This window comes from Hakea prostrata, chromosome 1 (assembly GCF_041222555.1).
Source record: "Hakea prostrata isolate BN-2017 chromosome 1, UWA_Hpros_2, whole genome shotgun sequence".
Classification (NCBI taxonomy): Eukaryota; Viridiplantae; Streptophyta; class Magnoliopsida; order Proteales; family Proteaceae; genus Hakea; species Hakea prostrata.
In genome coordinates, this window is record NC_142600.1 from 26,681,257 (window position 1) to 26,697,524 (window position 16,268).

A 16,268-nucleotide genomic window follows, 5' to 3' on the forward strand; every position below is an offset into this window, starting at 1 on the left:
CTGTGTTTTCTTCTCTTACCTCTTTTGCTTTCCCCCACTAATATATGAGGCCATTGCCTTCTTGACCTCTACGGGCACCTTTTGGCGCCCTACTACATCCTTGTTTCCACCAGCTAGATGCACCTTCAATTTAGTGGCCCCACCTCCTCCTATTTGTTTCTTGCAGTAAGTGCACTCGCATTTTTAAATTTATAACATAAATTAATTAGCTTTTTTTAATATTTAAATAATTATTTAATTATTTAAATATATATTAAATACAGTAAAAATACATAATTAACAGAAAAAAAATTAATTCAACACCATCACAGCAATATGGTGTCTCAACTCTCACTACATTAATTTGAAACTCATACATCTATTATACATATACATTTTTAGCAATATACATAATTTACTAAATAATTTTTAATAACAAAAAAATAAAAATAGTGGGAAGAATCAAAAATTAATTTTGACGCTACAAATTCATAGATCAACACTCTAAAGTAAACATACTTAAATTTGGAAGCAATCTAAGATGATTTAAGGCACAAACAAAACAAAAATAAAAAAATGAGGAAGTTGGTTACTCACCTTGCAAGATTTGAGAAAATGCACAAATGGAAGAGCAAATCTAGTGTTTGAAATTTTGAATGAAATGGAGTTGTAGAAATTAGGTGAAAAGAGGGATGAAGGCAAGAGAAATAAAAAAAAAATCAAAAATGGGTCGAAATGTCGCTGGCGATAGGGCTCGAAATGCCTGAAATCATCGATAGGTCGATAAATGGGTCGAAAATGGACATTTTATAGGTTACGATGGTGTCGTTTCAACTCGATATGGTATCGGGCTGAAATATCATATCGTATCGACAATACAAGACACTTTTCATGCCTGTCCTTGTATTTCGTTTCGATTTCAAAAAAACACAGGCATTTTGACCGGAATTTTGACCATTTCAGTCGAATTTTGTTCCATGAGTGAAACTCCATCAAGCCAATTGGAATCAATCTTCACCGAATGGTTTTGTCTATGCTTCCTTCTTCACATACCCTTTCCTGTGAGATACTTGGAAAAAGCTATTCCAAGTTATGTACAGGCATTCCATTTTGTGTTGCCTTGCATGAAGCTTGAGGGCTTCTCTATGTTTCCTTGTTCCTTGCCTTTTCTTATATGAGATACTTGATAAAATCTCTTTTAAGTTACATGTTTCTACTGTGTTTCCTTGCATAAAGGGTGAGGTCTGGTCTATGTTTCTTTGTTTCCTTACCTTTTCCTATATGAAATACTCGTCAAAATCTTCAATTTATATGTTCACTTTCCATTTTGTATTGTCTTGCATAAAGGTTGAGCTAATTATTGAAGTCCTAATTACTTCTAATTTGATGGAGGTCATCCCTGGATAGGGCAGAGTACTGGAAGTGCTAGCATAGACTCCTGTGTATGTAGAAATTAGCTGGGGGATATTTATTTGCAAATAATAGCCTATTGAAGAAATTTATTTATTAGCAAGTAATAGCTTATGTTTTCTGATTTACACATTCCATTTTGTGTTGCCCTGCTTAAACCTTGAGGTAGTTAGGAGGACTGAATTACCTCTGATTGATACTGATTGTCTCTAGATAGTGCAGACTAATGGAAGTGCTAGCATACCAAAACAAAAAGGTTGGTTTGGAATTGGAAGGTTAAGATTTCAGAGTAAGTGAACATTGCATGTCTTGGTCGTCTTGCTTGGTGAATAAAGCATGAGAAGTCTCCATTAATGGACTTCCTTTAGAGCTTGAGGATCATTGAAAGTGGGAAACGTCCCTTTGCCCATATTTCCAGGATTGAGAAAGGTTTTGAAATTAATTAATCAAGGAGGGGTATGGACAGTAGGTGATGGAACGGAAATTTGGTTTTGGACTGACCATTGGGGGGGGGGGGGTCAGCTCCTATAAGGGAGCTTATTCAACAGTCCAGTTATTTTCCAGACTCAAGCACACTAATGGTAGCAGATTTTATGAGGGATAAAGAATGGAACTTACCACCAGTTCAATCGGGTTTGCTAAAATGTATTTGATGGGATAAAAAAGATTACATTGAGATGAAATAATAGTGTGGACGTGTGTCATTGGAAGCCATCAGTTGAGGGGAGTTTAGTGTGAAATCTTTGTTGGTAGATGATAAGAAGGAAGCACCCTAAGGTGCCATGGTATTGGTGGGTGTGGAAATCTGATCTTAGCCCTTGTCAATTGGTGTTTGGTTTGAGAGTCTTTTGTGATAGAATTCCAGTGGATGAGAGGCACAAGAAGCGCATTGGGTTTTCTTTTCCATGTCGGTGTGATTTATGTCATTTGTAGGAGGAATCGATGACGCATTTGTTTGTAAGTTGTCAATTTGCTGTGGAAGTTTGGAATAGTCTAGCTGCCTCCTCTGTCGTGCAATCCCGTGGTGCTGCCACAAAGGTGACATACTTAAGAGATTCGATCCACTACCAACATAATCAACATAACTGTATCATATTGGGACCTTACAGATACCGGAGGATATACGAAACCTTGCATGTAGGTAATCATAGGTGATAGGACTCTAAACACCGGTATAAATGTTGGAAGATGACTAATGTAGTTTTTTAGTTGCACGGTTGTACTGTAACATGACAGTAACACCAGCTATGTATCCGATTTACATTCATTTGAATTCTGGTTCTATATATATAGATGCATGTGCTGACCTCCATGTCTTTCAGTGTGGAAAACATCTTTACTTGGATTTACTTATACCAAAGATAATAGCAAGCTTATCTATTTAATGGCTGAAAAAATGGATGCTTATGTGCAGTATGGTGATTTGGGACAACTGTGCAATGATCCAAGAGCAAAAGCGGCCGTCCTTGCTGACATGGATGCTCTTGGGAGGGAAGCTCAAGTAAAGTCTTTCATCAAATGCTCTCTCTGCACTTCTTATGCTTCCACATGTTCCAAGTGTTTAACCTTATAATGTCTTCCTTCTTTTCCCTTTACTGTGCAGTTGAGAGGCTTCGAATTTGCAAAAGCAGTCACTTTAGTGCCAGAACCATTCACCGTGGAGAATGGTCTTTTCACTCCAACAATGAAGGCAAGCATCTTGATTTTCCTTGGGATACATTTGAAGGCTAATTAGAATCAAAGTGGCTAATTGTGCTGAATTCTTTGTTTTATATTCAGGTAAAAAGACCTCAAGCAAAGGCTTACTTCGCCAAAGCAATTTCTGACATGTATGCTGAGCTTTCTGCATCCGACCCCGCACCTCAGAAAATATTGTAAACTGAATGTTGTCGTGAATGATTGAACAAAGAATATAAGTCAAGCCTTCCAGTACAGGTATTCTGAAGGCATCTCATAGTTAATAAAATCACAACAGGTGAAGTAAAACAGGGGGAAAACCAAAACAAAAAGTCACTGACTCTCTGTTGAAATTTGTTGTCTGATAAGTTTCAAAAGAATGCAGAAGGAAAAGTGGATGGAAGCTGATTGTGTTGTTACCATTCAATATATACATTTCTCCTGTTGTAATGAGTTTATTTATGCTATAGTGTTGTCATTCAATACATAAGATTTCTCCTATCGAAGTGAGTTCCTTTTTTTTCTTCTTTTAATTTATGTTATGTTTTTATATTCTCAACAAGTGTATATACTAATGTCAATGAAGCTGAAAGAAGCAGCATGGCCAAGCCATGAAGGTAACTGAGACCCCTATTGTTTGGTTGACTGCATGGCTAGTCAACCAGGGCAAGCTGAACTGTTGTAGAAATTTGTGTTTTTTTCTATATTGGACCAAAGATCGCTGTCAACCAAAGACTTGCACTATGTGATTATGAGTACCAGTTTAAAAACTGTTACTATACCTGTGTGAGAGAGTGTTGTAAGACAATTAGTGATGGTAGATTAATTTTATATTTTTCGTGTTTTCCTTATTGAGGGTATGTTTACTATGTTCTCTAGGATCTTTTATTTGTCTTGTAAGATTCCTGCACTTGGAAGATTTAGTTTGTTCTGAATTTGACTAGTCATTGAATATAAATAAAGCTCCTGCTGTGAGACACAAATCGAGATTTCTCTAACTCTTCTATGGAATGTCTCAAGTCTGTAAGTGTATCTCGGGAATTCGCTTATTGGATATAAACGTCACATTTCCACGGGGATGAACTCCCAAGTCTGAACTGGTTGAAAGCATTAATATGTTGAAACTTGGTCGAAAGGCCATAGAACAAACCAGTAACAAAATTATCAAATGATAAGAAATTGTCTGACTTTGGTTTGGATCATGTGAAATGCTTAATTCTGATATTGACCCTATTTGCAAAACAACAAAACCAATTGATAATTTTATATTAGCGTCTAAGTTTTAATTTGAGGTCCATCAAATACTGATCATAATTTTAAGTTAGTGAGAATTATTTTCTTTTCTTTGTTCAAAATATTAGTTAGAATTTAATCGTAGAATTAGTTGATGCTGTTTTTTAGACTCCCAGTAGTAGGGGAGTTAGATCAGTTCCTCTCCATGGGGAGTTGAAAAACCTTCCATCCACGAGATGGGATCTTCTCCCTCCCTTAACTCGATCTCACACTGAAAAAGAATGAGAATTTTCCTGTATGAGCTAACCTTAGGCTTCCTATGGTTTTTGCTGAACTCTAATTTGGCACCTGTTTTATATGACCAAAGATGATGGAACGGGGCGCCGGAGCTGGCGAACCAACGCCGAAACCGGCAAAAGGCGAGATTTGAATCGGTGGACGCAAAAATGAAGAAACCGGGGCACCGACAGGGCGGGCATCCGGAGCGGAGAAGATGAGGCCATGAGATGGAGCGACAGAACGACCGCCGCCACGACGACGGCAAATCCTGGCAACCACGGCCGATGGAGCGCAGAACGGAGCCAAATGGTCAAAGAATGAAGTCCGAGAAGGAATGGAAGAGACGAAGAGAAGAAGACGAGCGAGGAAGTTTGGTGGAAAATAAGGGCCAAAGAGGGCGGCCGAGAGAGCCACGGGTAGAGATGAAGGCGAACAGGTCTAGTGTAGGGTCACTATTTCTATATGGAATGAAAAGAGAGAACTAAACTGAAAAAATGGATTTCCGCAAACTGGGAGATTTTGCCGGAAAATCGCTGATTTTCCGGCGGCGGCGGAAAATCGGCGATTTTCCGGCGACATGTTGCAATTTCGATTTCGTTTATTTATTTTTTCTGCAACTGGAATGCAAATTTCCTTCCATGGATGGAACTACCATTTACAAGCAGTGGACTAGTGGAGTGAAGAGGTGTATGGTTGCCCTGCCTTCAGTCATCTGCACTCAAATGCAGATGATCCCATTCTGTTACTTTCATATGCATAATAATAATACTAATAATTATAATCATCCATCCTATGATCATGTGTTTGCTTATTCTATTCCACTTCATTAGAATCTATATCTGTCCTGAGTTTTTTTTTTTTTTTTTTTGGTAGAAATATCTGTCCTGAGTGAGATCTTATAATGTTGGAAACTTGGGATCCCATTTCTCGATCGCTGAATTTGGGGGTCAAGAAGTTTCTCATGACTTTCGTTAATTGCTTCGAAAAAACCAAGAATCTGCCTCGTCAGAAGAACAGTTGGCACTGACTCACCTACCCTCCCTGACTCTCTCTCTCTCTCTCTCTCTCTCTCTTTCACAGGTGCGTGGGTGGGGCACTCGATTCTGATCAGCCGCACAATCTGGGTCCTGAGGGGGGGAGACTCAGGACCTAACAAGAAGCTTCTCATGGTTTTCGTTCCTTCTTGTAGCTAGCTAGAACTGAGAATCTGACTCGTGACTTCACTTCACCCAGAAAGAAAGAAAAAAATATATGTATATATATATATACATAGAAGAGTTGGCACTCACAACTCACAAGTCACACCCTCAACCGCTGCTTCTGCAGAGGACAGTACTTCGCTGGCACTGCTTTCTTAACTCCAAGTGGGTGGTGCATGGTAGGTACTTGGTAGTATAGAATAGAGGGCACTTTTTCCAAATCGTTCTCCGTACCCCCTCCCTAATGGATAAATAAATGTGAATTTAAGTCAAAGGGATCTTCTGATCAGGCTGGTTTTTTTAATTATCTCAGAGATACTACTACAAGAACCCCCCCACACCATGCGAGCATCTCGAGTTCTTCAACCTGTGAAAGACCCACTTGGCATGACATATACCAGAGAAAGAGAGAGAGAGAGAGAGAGAGAGAGAGAGAGTCCAAATGCCAATGTAGACTGTGCGTGGCAACAGCTTGTGGTACTAGGGCATTGCACATGACTTCTGCAGATATTAAACTAGTTAAGCAGATCCATATTACTGGGAAATATTAATAGGGATTCAGAGATTAACTATATATATATATAATATTAGTTTTGTGCATGTAAGCTAAGTAGCTAACTACGTCGGTCACAGGTTGTCTTGCAGCCTCACGTTTCTGGGTAAGCTCAACTGCGTTTTCCGCCATTTCAGTCATCGTCAAGAGAGAGAGAGAGAGAGCTTCTTGTGTTGTGTGTATGCCAAGGAAGAGCAGAGATCAGAAAGCCCATCAAAAGGGTGCGTTGGCATTGATCCTTGTTTACTTGTTACCAAGTGAGTTGCTAGCTACACCCACTAAAACCTCCCTGGTATATATCTTCAAAATCACCTTAAAACTCTTTGGAGATCAAATCCCTTCAATTCGGTCTCCCTGTCTTCATTTTATTATTGTTATTATATCTCATGTCCTTTGACTTGCTGCTCTTACACAGACAAAGATTAAGTGCAGTTTCCCAACTCCAATAAACATGACAGAGAATCATCATATAGACTACAAATTAATCGAAAGGAATAAAGAAAAATCACAGTGACTTCTGACTTCTGTAGTTTTCACCATTTTATCATAATCTGTGAGTTATTAACAGGCATTTAACACAAGGGTTTCGACAGTTTCATTGAGAATCTTGAGCCTCCATATATTATTGGATCTTTGATTGATTCCTGGGGAAAGCCAGAGAGAGAGAGAGAGAGAGAGAGAGCAACTTCCTCTGCCTAGTAAGACAAGAAAGGACCTAGTGAGGAAGGAGAGACACCATGAATTAAACATGGTGAGCGACAGACACAGCTTGCACTGTCCTTCTTTGTACTTGGGAAGAAGACAAGATGTGAGCTGAAATTAATGGATTCTGGAGACAAGATCACATCATAATCTGTATAGTATACAATCAAGAGAGAGAGAGAGAGAGAATGGAGAGAAGTCACACGTGTGCATGGTCTCAGAGCGAGCATGCATGAAAGTTTGGGCCTTTTGGGGGGTGGATTTCAATGTTGTAGAGTAGAGAGAGAAATAGGGAATCATCCCCACATTGAAGAAGAAGCATGGCCGGGCACACGTGTGTGGCATGATCAGGTGGCATGGGGTTACGTGTTTGAGGTTTGAGTCTTTCTTTGGTCATACACTCACGCATTATACCTGATGCTCATGCTCCCTCCCCCTCCCCCAACAGAGTAGAAACTTCTTTAGATTTAATTGAACAGTTGGAGATTTGACTTGCCAGCTCAGCACTACAAGTTTGACTCAACGAGTCAAACTTTCAACTTCGGATCTTTACGTAAGTTTGCCGTAAACCTTTGTCAACACAAGTACTAGAGCCTTCAAAACAAAGGAAGATTTGAGAAAAGCTAATGGAGTTATTAAATATCATGACAACCCTCCTAGTTTCAAGCACTGGGAGGAATTGAATTTTCAAGGGATCTAAACTTTTCTGTTTTATTTTTGCTCAATGCAATTAATTAATATTAGCTTGGATTCCTAAAGCTCAAGAAAACTTGATTGGATCAAAGAGTGCTGGTTGCTGATAAAAGACTAGAGGACCACCTCTATATGCTTAAGTTGGTGGGAATATAATCTGATTCTTAGCTGATAAAATGGAGTGAGTCTTAATCAAATTGGGTGTTTCTGTTTCGTGCCTCTTAAGTCTTTACTAATCAAATGGATTCTTTACTTAGCCACCCACCAAGTACACTTCAAGCACATTTTGACTCATCTAATGCTACCCTTAATCAACTCTCTCTCTCTCTCTCTCTCTCTCTCTCTCTCTCTCTCGTGCTTATCTTGGGTGGCCAACCACCCCCACTGAAGTGAAATACCCATATTCTGTTTTTCTAATCTCTTTCTCAACTGAAGTGGTCACTGTGCTCTTATTAATATCTCTGATCACTGAAGTGAATTGGTCACAGGGCTCTTTTTAATCTCTCTCTCACCAAACTAAAGTGGTCACACTACTCTTTTTAATCTCCCTCACTGAACTGAAGTAATCACATGTAATACTCTTTCCAAGCTACTTCTTTACTCAACCAAATGTCATCCCTAAAGGTTAAGTCTTCAAGTTCCATATTGATCCAACCAAGAGTAATTAAATCATTTGAGACCCACTTAGAAAAGTTGATGGCTTTACTATTACTACATGGCGTAATAGGGATATATATATATATATATAGCCTTCCATCTGCTTTAACAAAAAGAAGAACAAACCCCCCCCCCCCTCTCTTATCTAGCTAAAGAGCTAGACACCCAGAAGGCCAGCAGATAGAGAAAGATGTGATAAAAAGTCTATAAAAAAATAAAGGAGATCCTATAGAAAAGCTTTTTGATCAACTTTACCCGTTAATCACGTTGAAAATTATTAATTAATTATCATAAGGTCTTGAATTAAAGTTTCTAGTCTAAAGATCGAATCTATAGTGTTTTAACCATAGTGGTTGTTATTATAAGGTCTTGGAAGTTTTCTAGAATAGGATCTAGGGTTTTTCTTCTTCATTTTTTTATATTTTTTAACCCTAACCATGGTGGTGGTTGTGGTAATTAAGCTTTTTTAATTAGTTTAGGTTTAACTAGTAAGACCACTACTAATCTACTACTATGAATTAAAATATGGTTTTAATTAACTCCCGTGACCATATTTATTAAAAGATAGATAGAGAGAACCCTAATCTCAAAATAATTTTGCTGATTAGTTTACTCTTTGTGGGGTCACAGAGGAGTTTGGGACAAACAGGCCGAGTTAGGCGAAGAGTGGGGTTTGAGTGGGTCCCACAGAAAGGTGCATTTCCAAGGGTCACCCTGAGATGTTCCCTTCCCCAATCTTGCTGGCCCCAGGTGGTAAAAAAACCACGTCCGCTTGGAGCCACTCGCTTGAGCTGGTTAATTCAAAGCCGGCTAACTAAACTGGCTGGAGCCTCGATATGATAGGAAACTTTGGAGTTTGGGGCAAGACTTCCATGTAGGCAAACGCGGCCTTATATCTAGAGTGTCAATTGAGATGCAAATGCCTACCAAAGGTGAAAGCGTTTGTTTGGAAAGCAGCAAATCAAGGTATTCCTACTGCAGATAATCTTCTACGGCGACAAATCAAGGTGGACCCCGGCTGTAAAAGATATGGGTGTGATTGTGAAACAACTGATCACATGCTATTTGATTGCCCATTTGCGAGAGCAATTTAGTTTGGATGTAATTTGGATGCAGTTGTTAGAGGGAATAATTTAGCAAATTTACCAGCTCTTCTAAATGGGTGGCGATTACTTACTCTACCTAATAGCTCGGTAAAGGAGGATTTGTTGGGGTTGGCTTTTATGGTTTGTTGGTCTATCTGGCTTGCTCGCAATGAAATGATTTTCAGGGGTAATAATTGGGATCCAGGTATAGTTGTGGATAAAGCCCTGAAGGCTCATGCAAAGTTTAATAATGCTCAAATCAAGAGGTCTCCTATGCCTTCTGCAACTAGATTGAGATGTCAGTATTGGACTTCCCCTCCTGTGGGTCAGCTGAAATTGAACTGTGATTTCTCTTGGCTTCAACGAATCTCGTGGGGATGTGGTTGCATTGTTCGTGATTCTACTGGTGCCCCTATCCTGGCTCTATCAGTTCCATGTCAGTCTCAATCAAGTTTTTGTGGACGAGGCTATTGTTGTTTTAGAAGGTTTGTTAGCTGTGTTGGCAGGTGGTTTTCGAGAGGTAATTGTTGAGACAGACAATATATCTCTTGCTCGCATGATTAATCAGGAAATCCCCCATTTCTTGAAGTGGGCCCACTCATTGAAGACATACAACATATTTGCTCTCTTCGGGAGGATTTGGTGATTAGGTTTATTTCTAGGGAGGCTAATTCAGTTGCTCATTCTCTAGCAAGGATGGCCGTGTCTTTGGCAAACAAGACGCTTTGGCCTATTTCCTCTCCCTAGCTCATTGATCTTTGTAATTAGGTTGCTTAGGTGGCGGTTTGCCATTTGTTTAATGAAATTCTCTCTTACCAAAAAAAAAAATTGAGATGCAAAGGCATCAATATATATTTATATATTTATATATTAATGACCTATATATGTGTAATTTTTATTTTTATTTGGATAAGCCTGCATAATCAATTATGATAATAAGTTATGAGTGATAAACAATTTTTCTTTATTTACTTCTAGATTTAACATATCATATAACAAGAAAATAAGTTTGGTACCCAGTGAATATGTATTATGTATCACTAATTTGGCTTTGAGTTGATTTTGGTTTATCTTGTAAAATATATTTTGCTTTAATTTTAGTTTTCGATTCTTTTTATTGGTTTAGGTTAGTTTTAATATTCTTAAAATATTATTAAAGTGGAAACGGGAGTTTGTTCTAATTTTTGATAATTTTATCTTTCTTCTGCTACATAAATAGTAATTATACACGTGTTCTTTAAAGGTGCCTACATAAACAAAAATTAACACTTTATGGTAATAAATCCTAAATAGCCTTTGATCTATTTATGAATGTATGTTTGAATCAACTTATTTTAATGGAAAATAAGGATCACAAATCATACCAAATGTTTCTATCACTTTAGCTTTCTAATTTAAAGTATACCGAAGAAAGTGGAATCCCCATTCATGGGGAGGGCCTCATATACAAACATGAGCATTTTTTGGTAAAGCCTTGAAAAGGGGAGGTTGTGTTTGGTAGCCAAGGAAAGAAAAGAAATGCGTAATTCATTTATTCATTTATTTCTCACTTACATTCTTGATTGCTCAATTCCGGTCAGTTTAATTATGCTCGAGTACTTCAGCTTTGATATATTCAAAGAGAGCGTGTATTTGTGACTAAATCGGGGGATGAGAATATTAATATGCCTCAAGAATATTAATATTCACTAAGAGATGTTGGTTTCCCATTAGAACAGCTCTGCATTAGCAAGTTTAAGTGAAATTCGTTTTATCAATTTTAGTACATATAATTTCGTACCTTTCAGCTTTTTACCACAAAAGATGGAATCTTTTTTGAAGAAATCCTTTTTGTGCTTTTCACCCAAACGAGACAAAAGTTCTGATTTTGATGCGTCCTTCTGAGTGCAGCTTTTGTTTCACACAACCGACACCCACTTTCTGGCAAGCTCTGTGCAAGTTGCACTTGCAATGGCCAAATGGGAATCAACTCATGGGAATTGATGCAATTTGGGGTTAAATTTTAGTGTTTTCCATTAAATGTGCACAATAACAGTCGAGATCAAAATCTTGTGCGTTCATTTCACTTTCAACTATCTGCGAGAAATGGACTATTGAGATGAAAATTTCAATTGTAATTTGGATCTTGACTTTTGACTGTAGATACTACACATTTAATGCACAATATTCATGTTTCGTCCCTGAAAATTATTGTTACCAAAAGAGGAAAATCAGAATTTCCCATCCTCAATTTTTAAATAAATGCAGCAAATTAACGGGTTTTTTTTTTCCAAATGGAAATGATAAACTTCATTAAAAAACCTCCAAGCATAACCAGCTGGAGGTAGATACCTTCACATTAATTCATGCGTTAAAATCAACCAAAGAGATAAATGTGCATCAATTTTTAATGTGCTGATTGAATGGGTCCACATGTACCACTGGGATAGGATCCAAAGGGGATTTTTCGTTTTTCTTCCACTACATATATACATTTGATGCATTCATTATTACCAAAGAAAGAAGAAGAAAAAAAAAATCAACTAATCATGGACATTCATTGGACGGCCATAGATAGAAGACAGAAAACAACACTGACAGTGTTAATGCAGGGTTGGTTGAGTGGTAAAGATTCATGCTTCCAAAAGAGGTCTTGGGTTCGACCATTGCAGACGGCATTACATTTCCAGAGTTACTTCCTTACTTGTAGAATAAAAAATTGTTCTACCAACAAAATAAAAGAATAGAAAATTACTAATCTAACCCTACTAGGTTGTGTACCTTTTGGGGCCAATCCTGAAGATCTTCTAACAAACAAAGTAGTCGTTCGATTTGTTAATTTTCTTGGTCTTCCTGGTCAAGAAATAAAATTTTCAATGATGTACATCCCAACAAGAATGTTTCTCCCATACATATAAATCACCTTCGTTCATTATACACATTAAAGGAAATGCCAATGGCTTCACTTGGTAACCAAACTATTTTATGGCCAAATTTTGTTGCAGGAAGACATGTTTTAATTCAAATAGTCTTAGCTTATATTATTTATATTTAATGTCACGCTTTGCTTCTAGTCTTAAAATTTGTAGATAGATCAACTCAATTTGCCAGCACTCATGGAATAATAGTCTTGTTGATAAAGGAAGAGGGAATTTGAGCGTAGAATAGCAAAAAACTAATGTAATTATATAATAGACTCACTCTTAAGTCATCTTAAATAAAATACTCTCATACTCAAAAAATATCCTTAATCTTTCCTTTAATTATGTTTAAATTGCAAATTTGTTTAATTATGTTTCTAGATATGCCAACAGGGTTGACTAATTCTCTAGCCTAGAGGACCAAGTAGATTGAAGGTAAGACCTATTGGCCTCATTCCTCACCTTTGCTTCAAGAATGTTAGTATTTTCAATAGTTTGAGAATTCCCCTTTGGAATGAATTTCCTTTTTCTTTTTAATTTAAAGGGGGTGAATGTACAAAAATGAAAAATACTTGCATATTTATTTTAATTCTCAAAAATTAGCAATGACAAAGACCCAAAGTACCATCAGGGACGACAAGGACAACACATATGTACGTATGAAATTCTGAATCTGCTGCAGGTGAAGAAACCAATGGCTATGCTTGATGCCCAGTACAGAATGACAAAAATTGTTGCCACTACGGCACCATTCCATATGAATGATATGGTTTCACTCTGGAATTTTGCGAAGATGAAAGCAGAAGCCAGAAAGGTATACATATGACATATCCTCGTTACTAGTATATTCGATCATCCACTGTCATCTTTGGGTCCTAATAATGGTGACAAACATTCAATTATTTGGTCTACGTCATGAAACTGGAAAGTTTCTAAACTCTTTTAAAGCCCAAGCTTTAATGGCATTTTCACGACTTCAGAACTAGTTCAGAAGTTTCAACACTGAATCAATTGGAGGGGCTACTGTACAATTAATGATCAAAATTTTAATCCAAATAGAAATATCAAACCATTCGCTGTAGATGTTGTGCATCAATTTCGTAACTTAACACCTGTTTTGGTCTGAATCGACAAGAAATCTACACTCAATTCCTGGAATCATACACTCTATTCATTAACTAAAACTCTAAATGGGTAGATCTTATAATTATGGATATCTAATGAATTTAGTCCCGAACGTATTTAGAATTGGTAAATTGCGATTCTTTATGACGATATTAGGTGCGATACGATACGATATGAAGATCCGTATATATCAAAACCGCACGATGCTTACCTATATCGGCTCCAACCTTGGAGTAGGATTAGGATTAGGATTATGATTAGATTAAACACTTTTTCTTATTCTTATTAAACAACACTTAACTGGGGAGAACGGTGGTCAAACCTGGGGTTAAAACCAGAAGCATGATTAACCAGGAAAGACGAGACACTAACGGCCTTTAGCCAGAGGACTAACGGCTGATTCCTTACAAGGGCTTGGTGGTAGACTACTACTCCTTCCTGAGGAAGCAACAAGGCGTTGCACGAACCTCTCGATTCTCTCTCCGTTACTCTCCGTCAGTAACCGCTTCCCTCCAAACGGTAACGACTCCACGCCTCTCTCTTTCAGCACCCCATCCATCGTCGGACTCGGCTCCATATCTTCCGTAACCAAACCGTTGGCCTGGAAAGTTAACGCCGTTAGCAACCGCCAAAAAGAAAAAAAACAGAGGATTTTTCCTCTGGTTGTGAAAATGAAAATAGATGAGCAAATTTTACTGTACCTGGATTCTCACGTAGTCTTTACGGTTCCAACAAAAAGCGTTCCCGAGCATTTGGTCGACGGTTTCCGAGACGCCGTCAAGGACAATGTCAACGACTAACGGCGTCGAGCAATCTCCGTTACGCTGCAGTTGTCGCCGTTGTGACGGTGACGGACCACTCAAAGGGCCGTTACCTAGTGATAGAACGAGCAAGTCTTGAACGCAGTTTACGGAAGGGAAATCTCTTTTGTTATGTAAAGCGTGAGTGACGGCAGCTGCAGTGGGGTTGTTCATAACGAGACCTCCGTCAACAGCCAGACACGACGTTTTGCCGTCAATGGAAGTCAGGTGAAAAGGTTTGAACGAGCCTGGAGTGGCTGACGTGGCACGACATACCTTCCACAGTTCGAAATCGAAGCTCGGTGCCTCCGAAGCATCGGCACGGGAGAAGACGAAAGGTGCAGAGCTGTTCAGATCGTAGCAAGGAACAAGGAGAGGCTTGCAAGTGTCCTTCAATGTCAACACCTTACCGTCTTCACTGCTTAGAGCCTCTTTCAAGACTTTATCAATGCTCTTACTCGAAAACCTGCGCCGTCGACGGAGAAACCCTTCATGCGTGACCTTGAACATCTCCGAATGTCTTTTCTGCAAAAATGTAACTGCTTCTCTGGCGGTGAACAACGGACGGCCGTCACCGGCGTCTGCTGTCAGCATTGCGGCGTAAATGGCACCGATCCCTGTTCCGGCGAGAAGGTCGAAGAAATCGACTATTCGAGATTGTGAATCTCCAGTTTTGGCTTGGATCTGATCTTCTAGATGGATTAAAGCCGCTCCAGCTGCAAAGCCTTTTGTGCCACCACCGTCAATGCTGAGAATTCTAGTTTTCTTATCTTCACAATGCGATAGCCATTTCTGCTCCAGTCTCGAGAAGATCTCCTGCGTTATCTTGCTAAGCTCCATTTCTCTACGCTTTGCCTTTACGGAAGCAACAGAACAGAAAGCAAAGTAACAGATTCTTTGGCTTCGGTTGTTGAAACAAAGATGCAGAAGCTGTCGATGATACTCTCAGGTTTGAGAAGGAATTAATCCGTGAAAAAGAGGAAAGATCACACTTTCTTTCTGAGAAGCATTAATGGTGGGAATTGCAACTCCGTCGTCCTGTCCTCCTCTTCAACAAACAATGTGAGTAGATTGCACTAGTTACTCTCATTCCCAGTTTCTTCTGAGTTCTGAGCCCCTCTCAGTACTTCACTCACTCTCATGGCCTGTGTGTCCCAAATGAGTGAGAGATAGCGTTGTTGGTGTGGTGGTACCTGTGAGCGTGCCGCGCGATGTGTGAAGACCAAGCATGAGACAACGCGTGGTTTCGTTATATAGACGATTCCCCGTCTCTCGCTTCGGTTTGTTCGGCTCTCTAACCTTTTATGCTTTATTATTTACTTATGCTTAGTCTACTTTTACTATGGCTATTTCCTATTTGTTACAGTTTCACTTTTTACTCAGCAGCACGTGTATGTGGTTCCCTATGTCTCGCACACGTGTACCCCTACGTCTGTCTGATTGGCTGTCAGAGGCGAGAGATTCGGCTTCTTGATCGGCTCGGCGCGACATTTTCCACAGACCGAGAAATGAGATGGGTTTCCTATTCCACACGGGGAAAATTTAATTTAACTATAATAAGGGTCTGTTTGGCTTTGAAGACAAAAATAATTAAGAAAACAGATTTGACCAAAAACAAATTAAAGACAGAAATGTTTCGCATTTCCAACTTGTTTTGCCATCAATTTTCCTTTTACGAGGACTGCTATTAGCATAGCTGCCTTCAGGTTACTGCAGTAGAACCTGGTTCAACCCATCGGGTTATCCATGTCATGAGGTTATGAATTGATTGAAGTTGTTATTACATTTATATTTTGTTGAGTCTTGACATATATATTGTTTTTGGGGGAAAGAGTCTTGACACGTTAATCCCAAAGGAGGAGAATGTATCCGAATCATACATAGGATGTAGGTCTCCCCTTTGAAATGTGAGACGTAACTCCTATAATGTGGAGTCCACATCCTATACAAGCTCCAAATATGTCCGCCTTTCTCCC

The 16,268-nt window shown here is 38.8% G+C and overlaps 2 protein-coding genes across 3 annotated transcripts in view; one reads left to right on the forward strand and one right to left on the reverse strand.

The window, feature by feature from the left end:
- Positions 1-3,469, forward strand: part of LOC149028527 (long chain acyl-CoA synthetase 6, peroxisomal-like) — a 75,303-nt gene extending 71,834 nt beyond the window's left edge. For both annotated transcript variants that reach the window (XM_089137380.1, XM_089137388.1), the window contains exons 21-23: positions 2,804-2,890; positions 2,993-3,079; positions 3,169-3,469. In XM_089137380.1, coding sequence (XP_088993506.1) covers positions 2,804-2,890; positions 2,993-3,079; positions 3,169-3,267 — 273 coding nt within the window. In that variant the 3' untranslated portion in view covers positions 3,268-3,469. The remainder of the gene's footprint in view (positions 1-2,803; positions 2,891-2,992; positions 3,080-3,168) is intronic.
- A 9,620-nt stretch (positions 3,470-13,089) lies between these two features.
- Positions 13,090-15,554, reverse strand: LOC149028528 (putative inactive patatin-like protein 9). The gene is made up of 2 exons (XM_089137399.1): positions 14,194-15,554; positions 13,090-14,093 (listed from the first exon to the last, which is right to left on the reverse strand). Exons 1-2 carry the CDS (start codon positions 15,130-15,132, stop codon positions 13,860-13,862), a joined length of 1,173 nt encoding a protein of 390 aa, XP_088993525.1. The 5' UTR covers positions 15,133-15,554; the 3' UTR covers positions 13,090-13,859.
- Between the last annotated feature and the right edge of the window lie 714 nt (positions 15,555-16,268).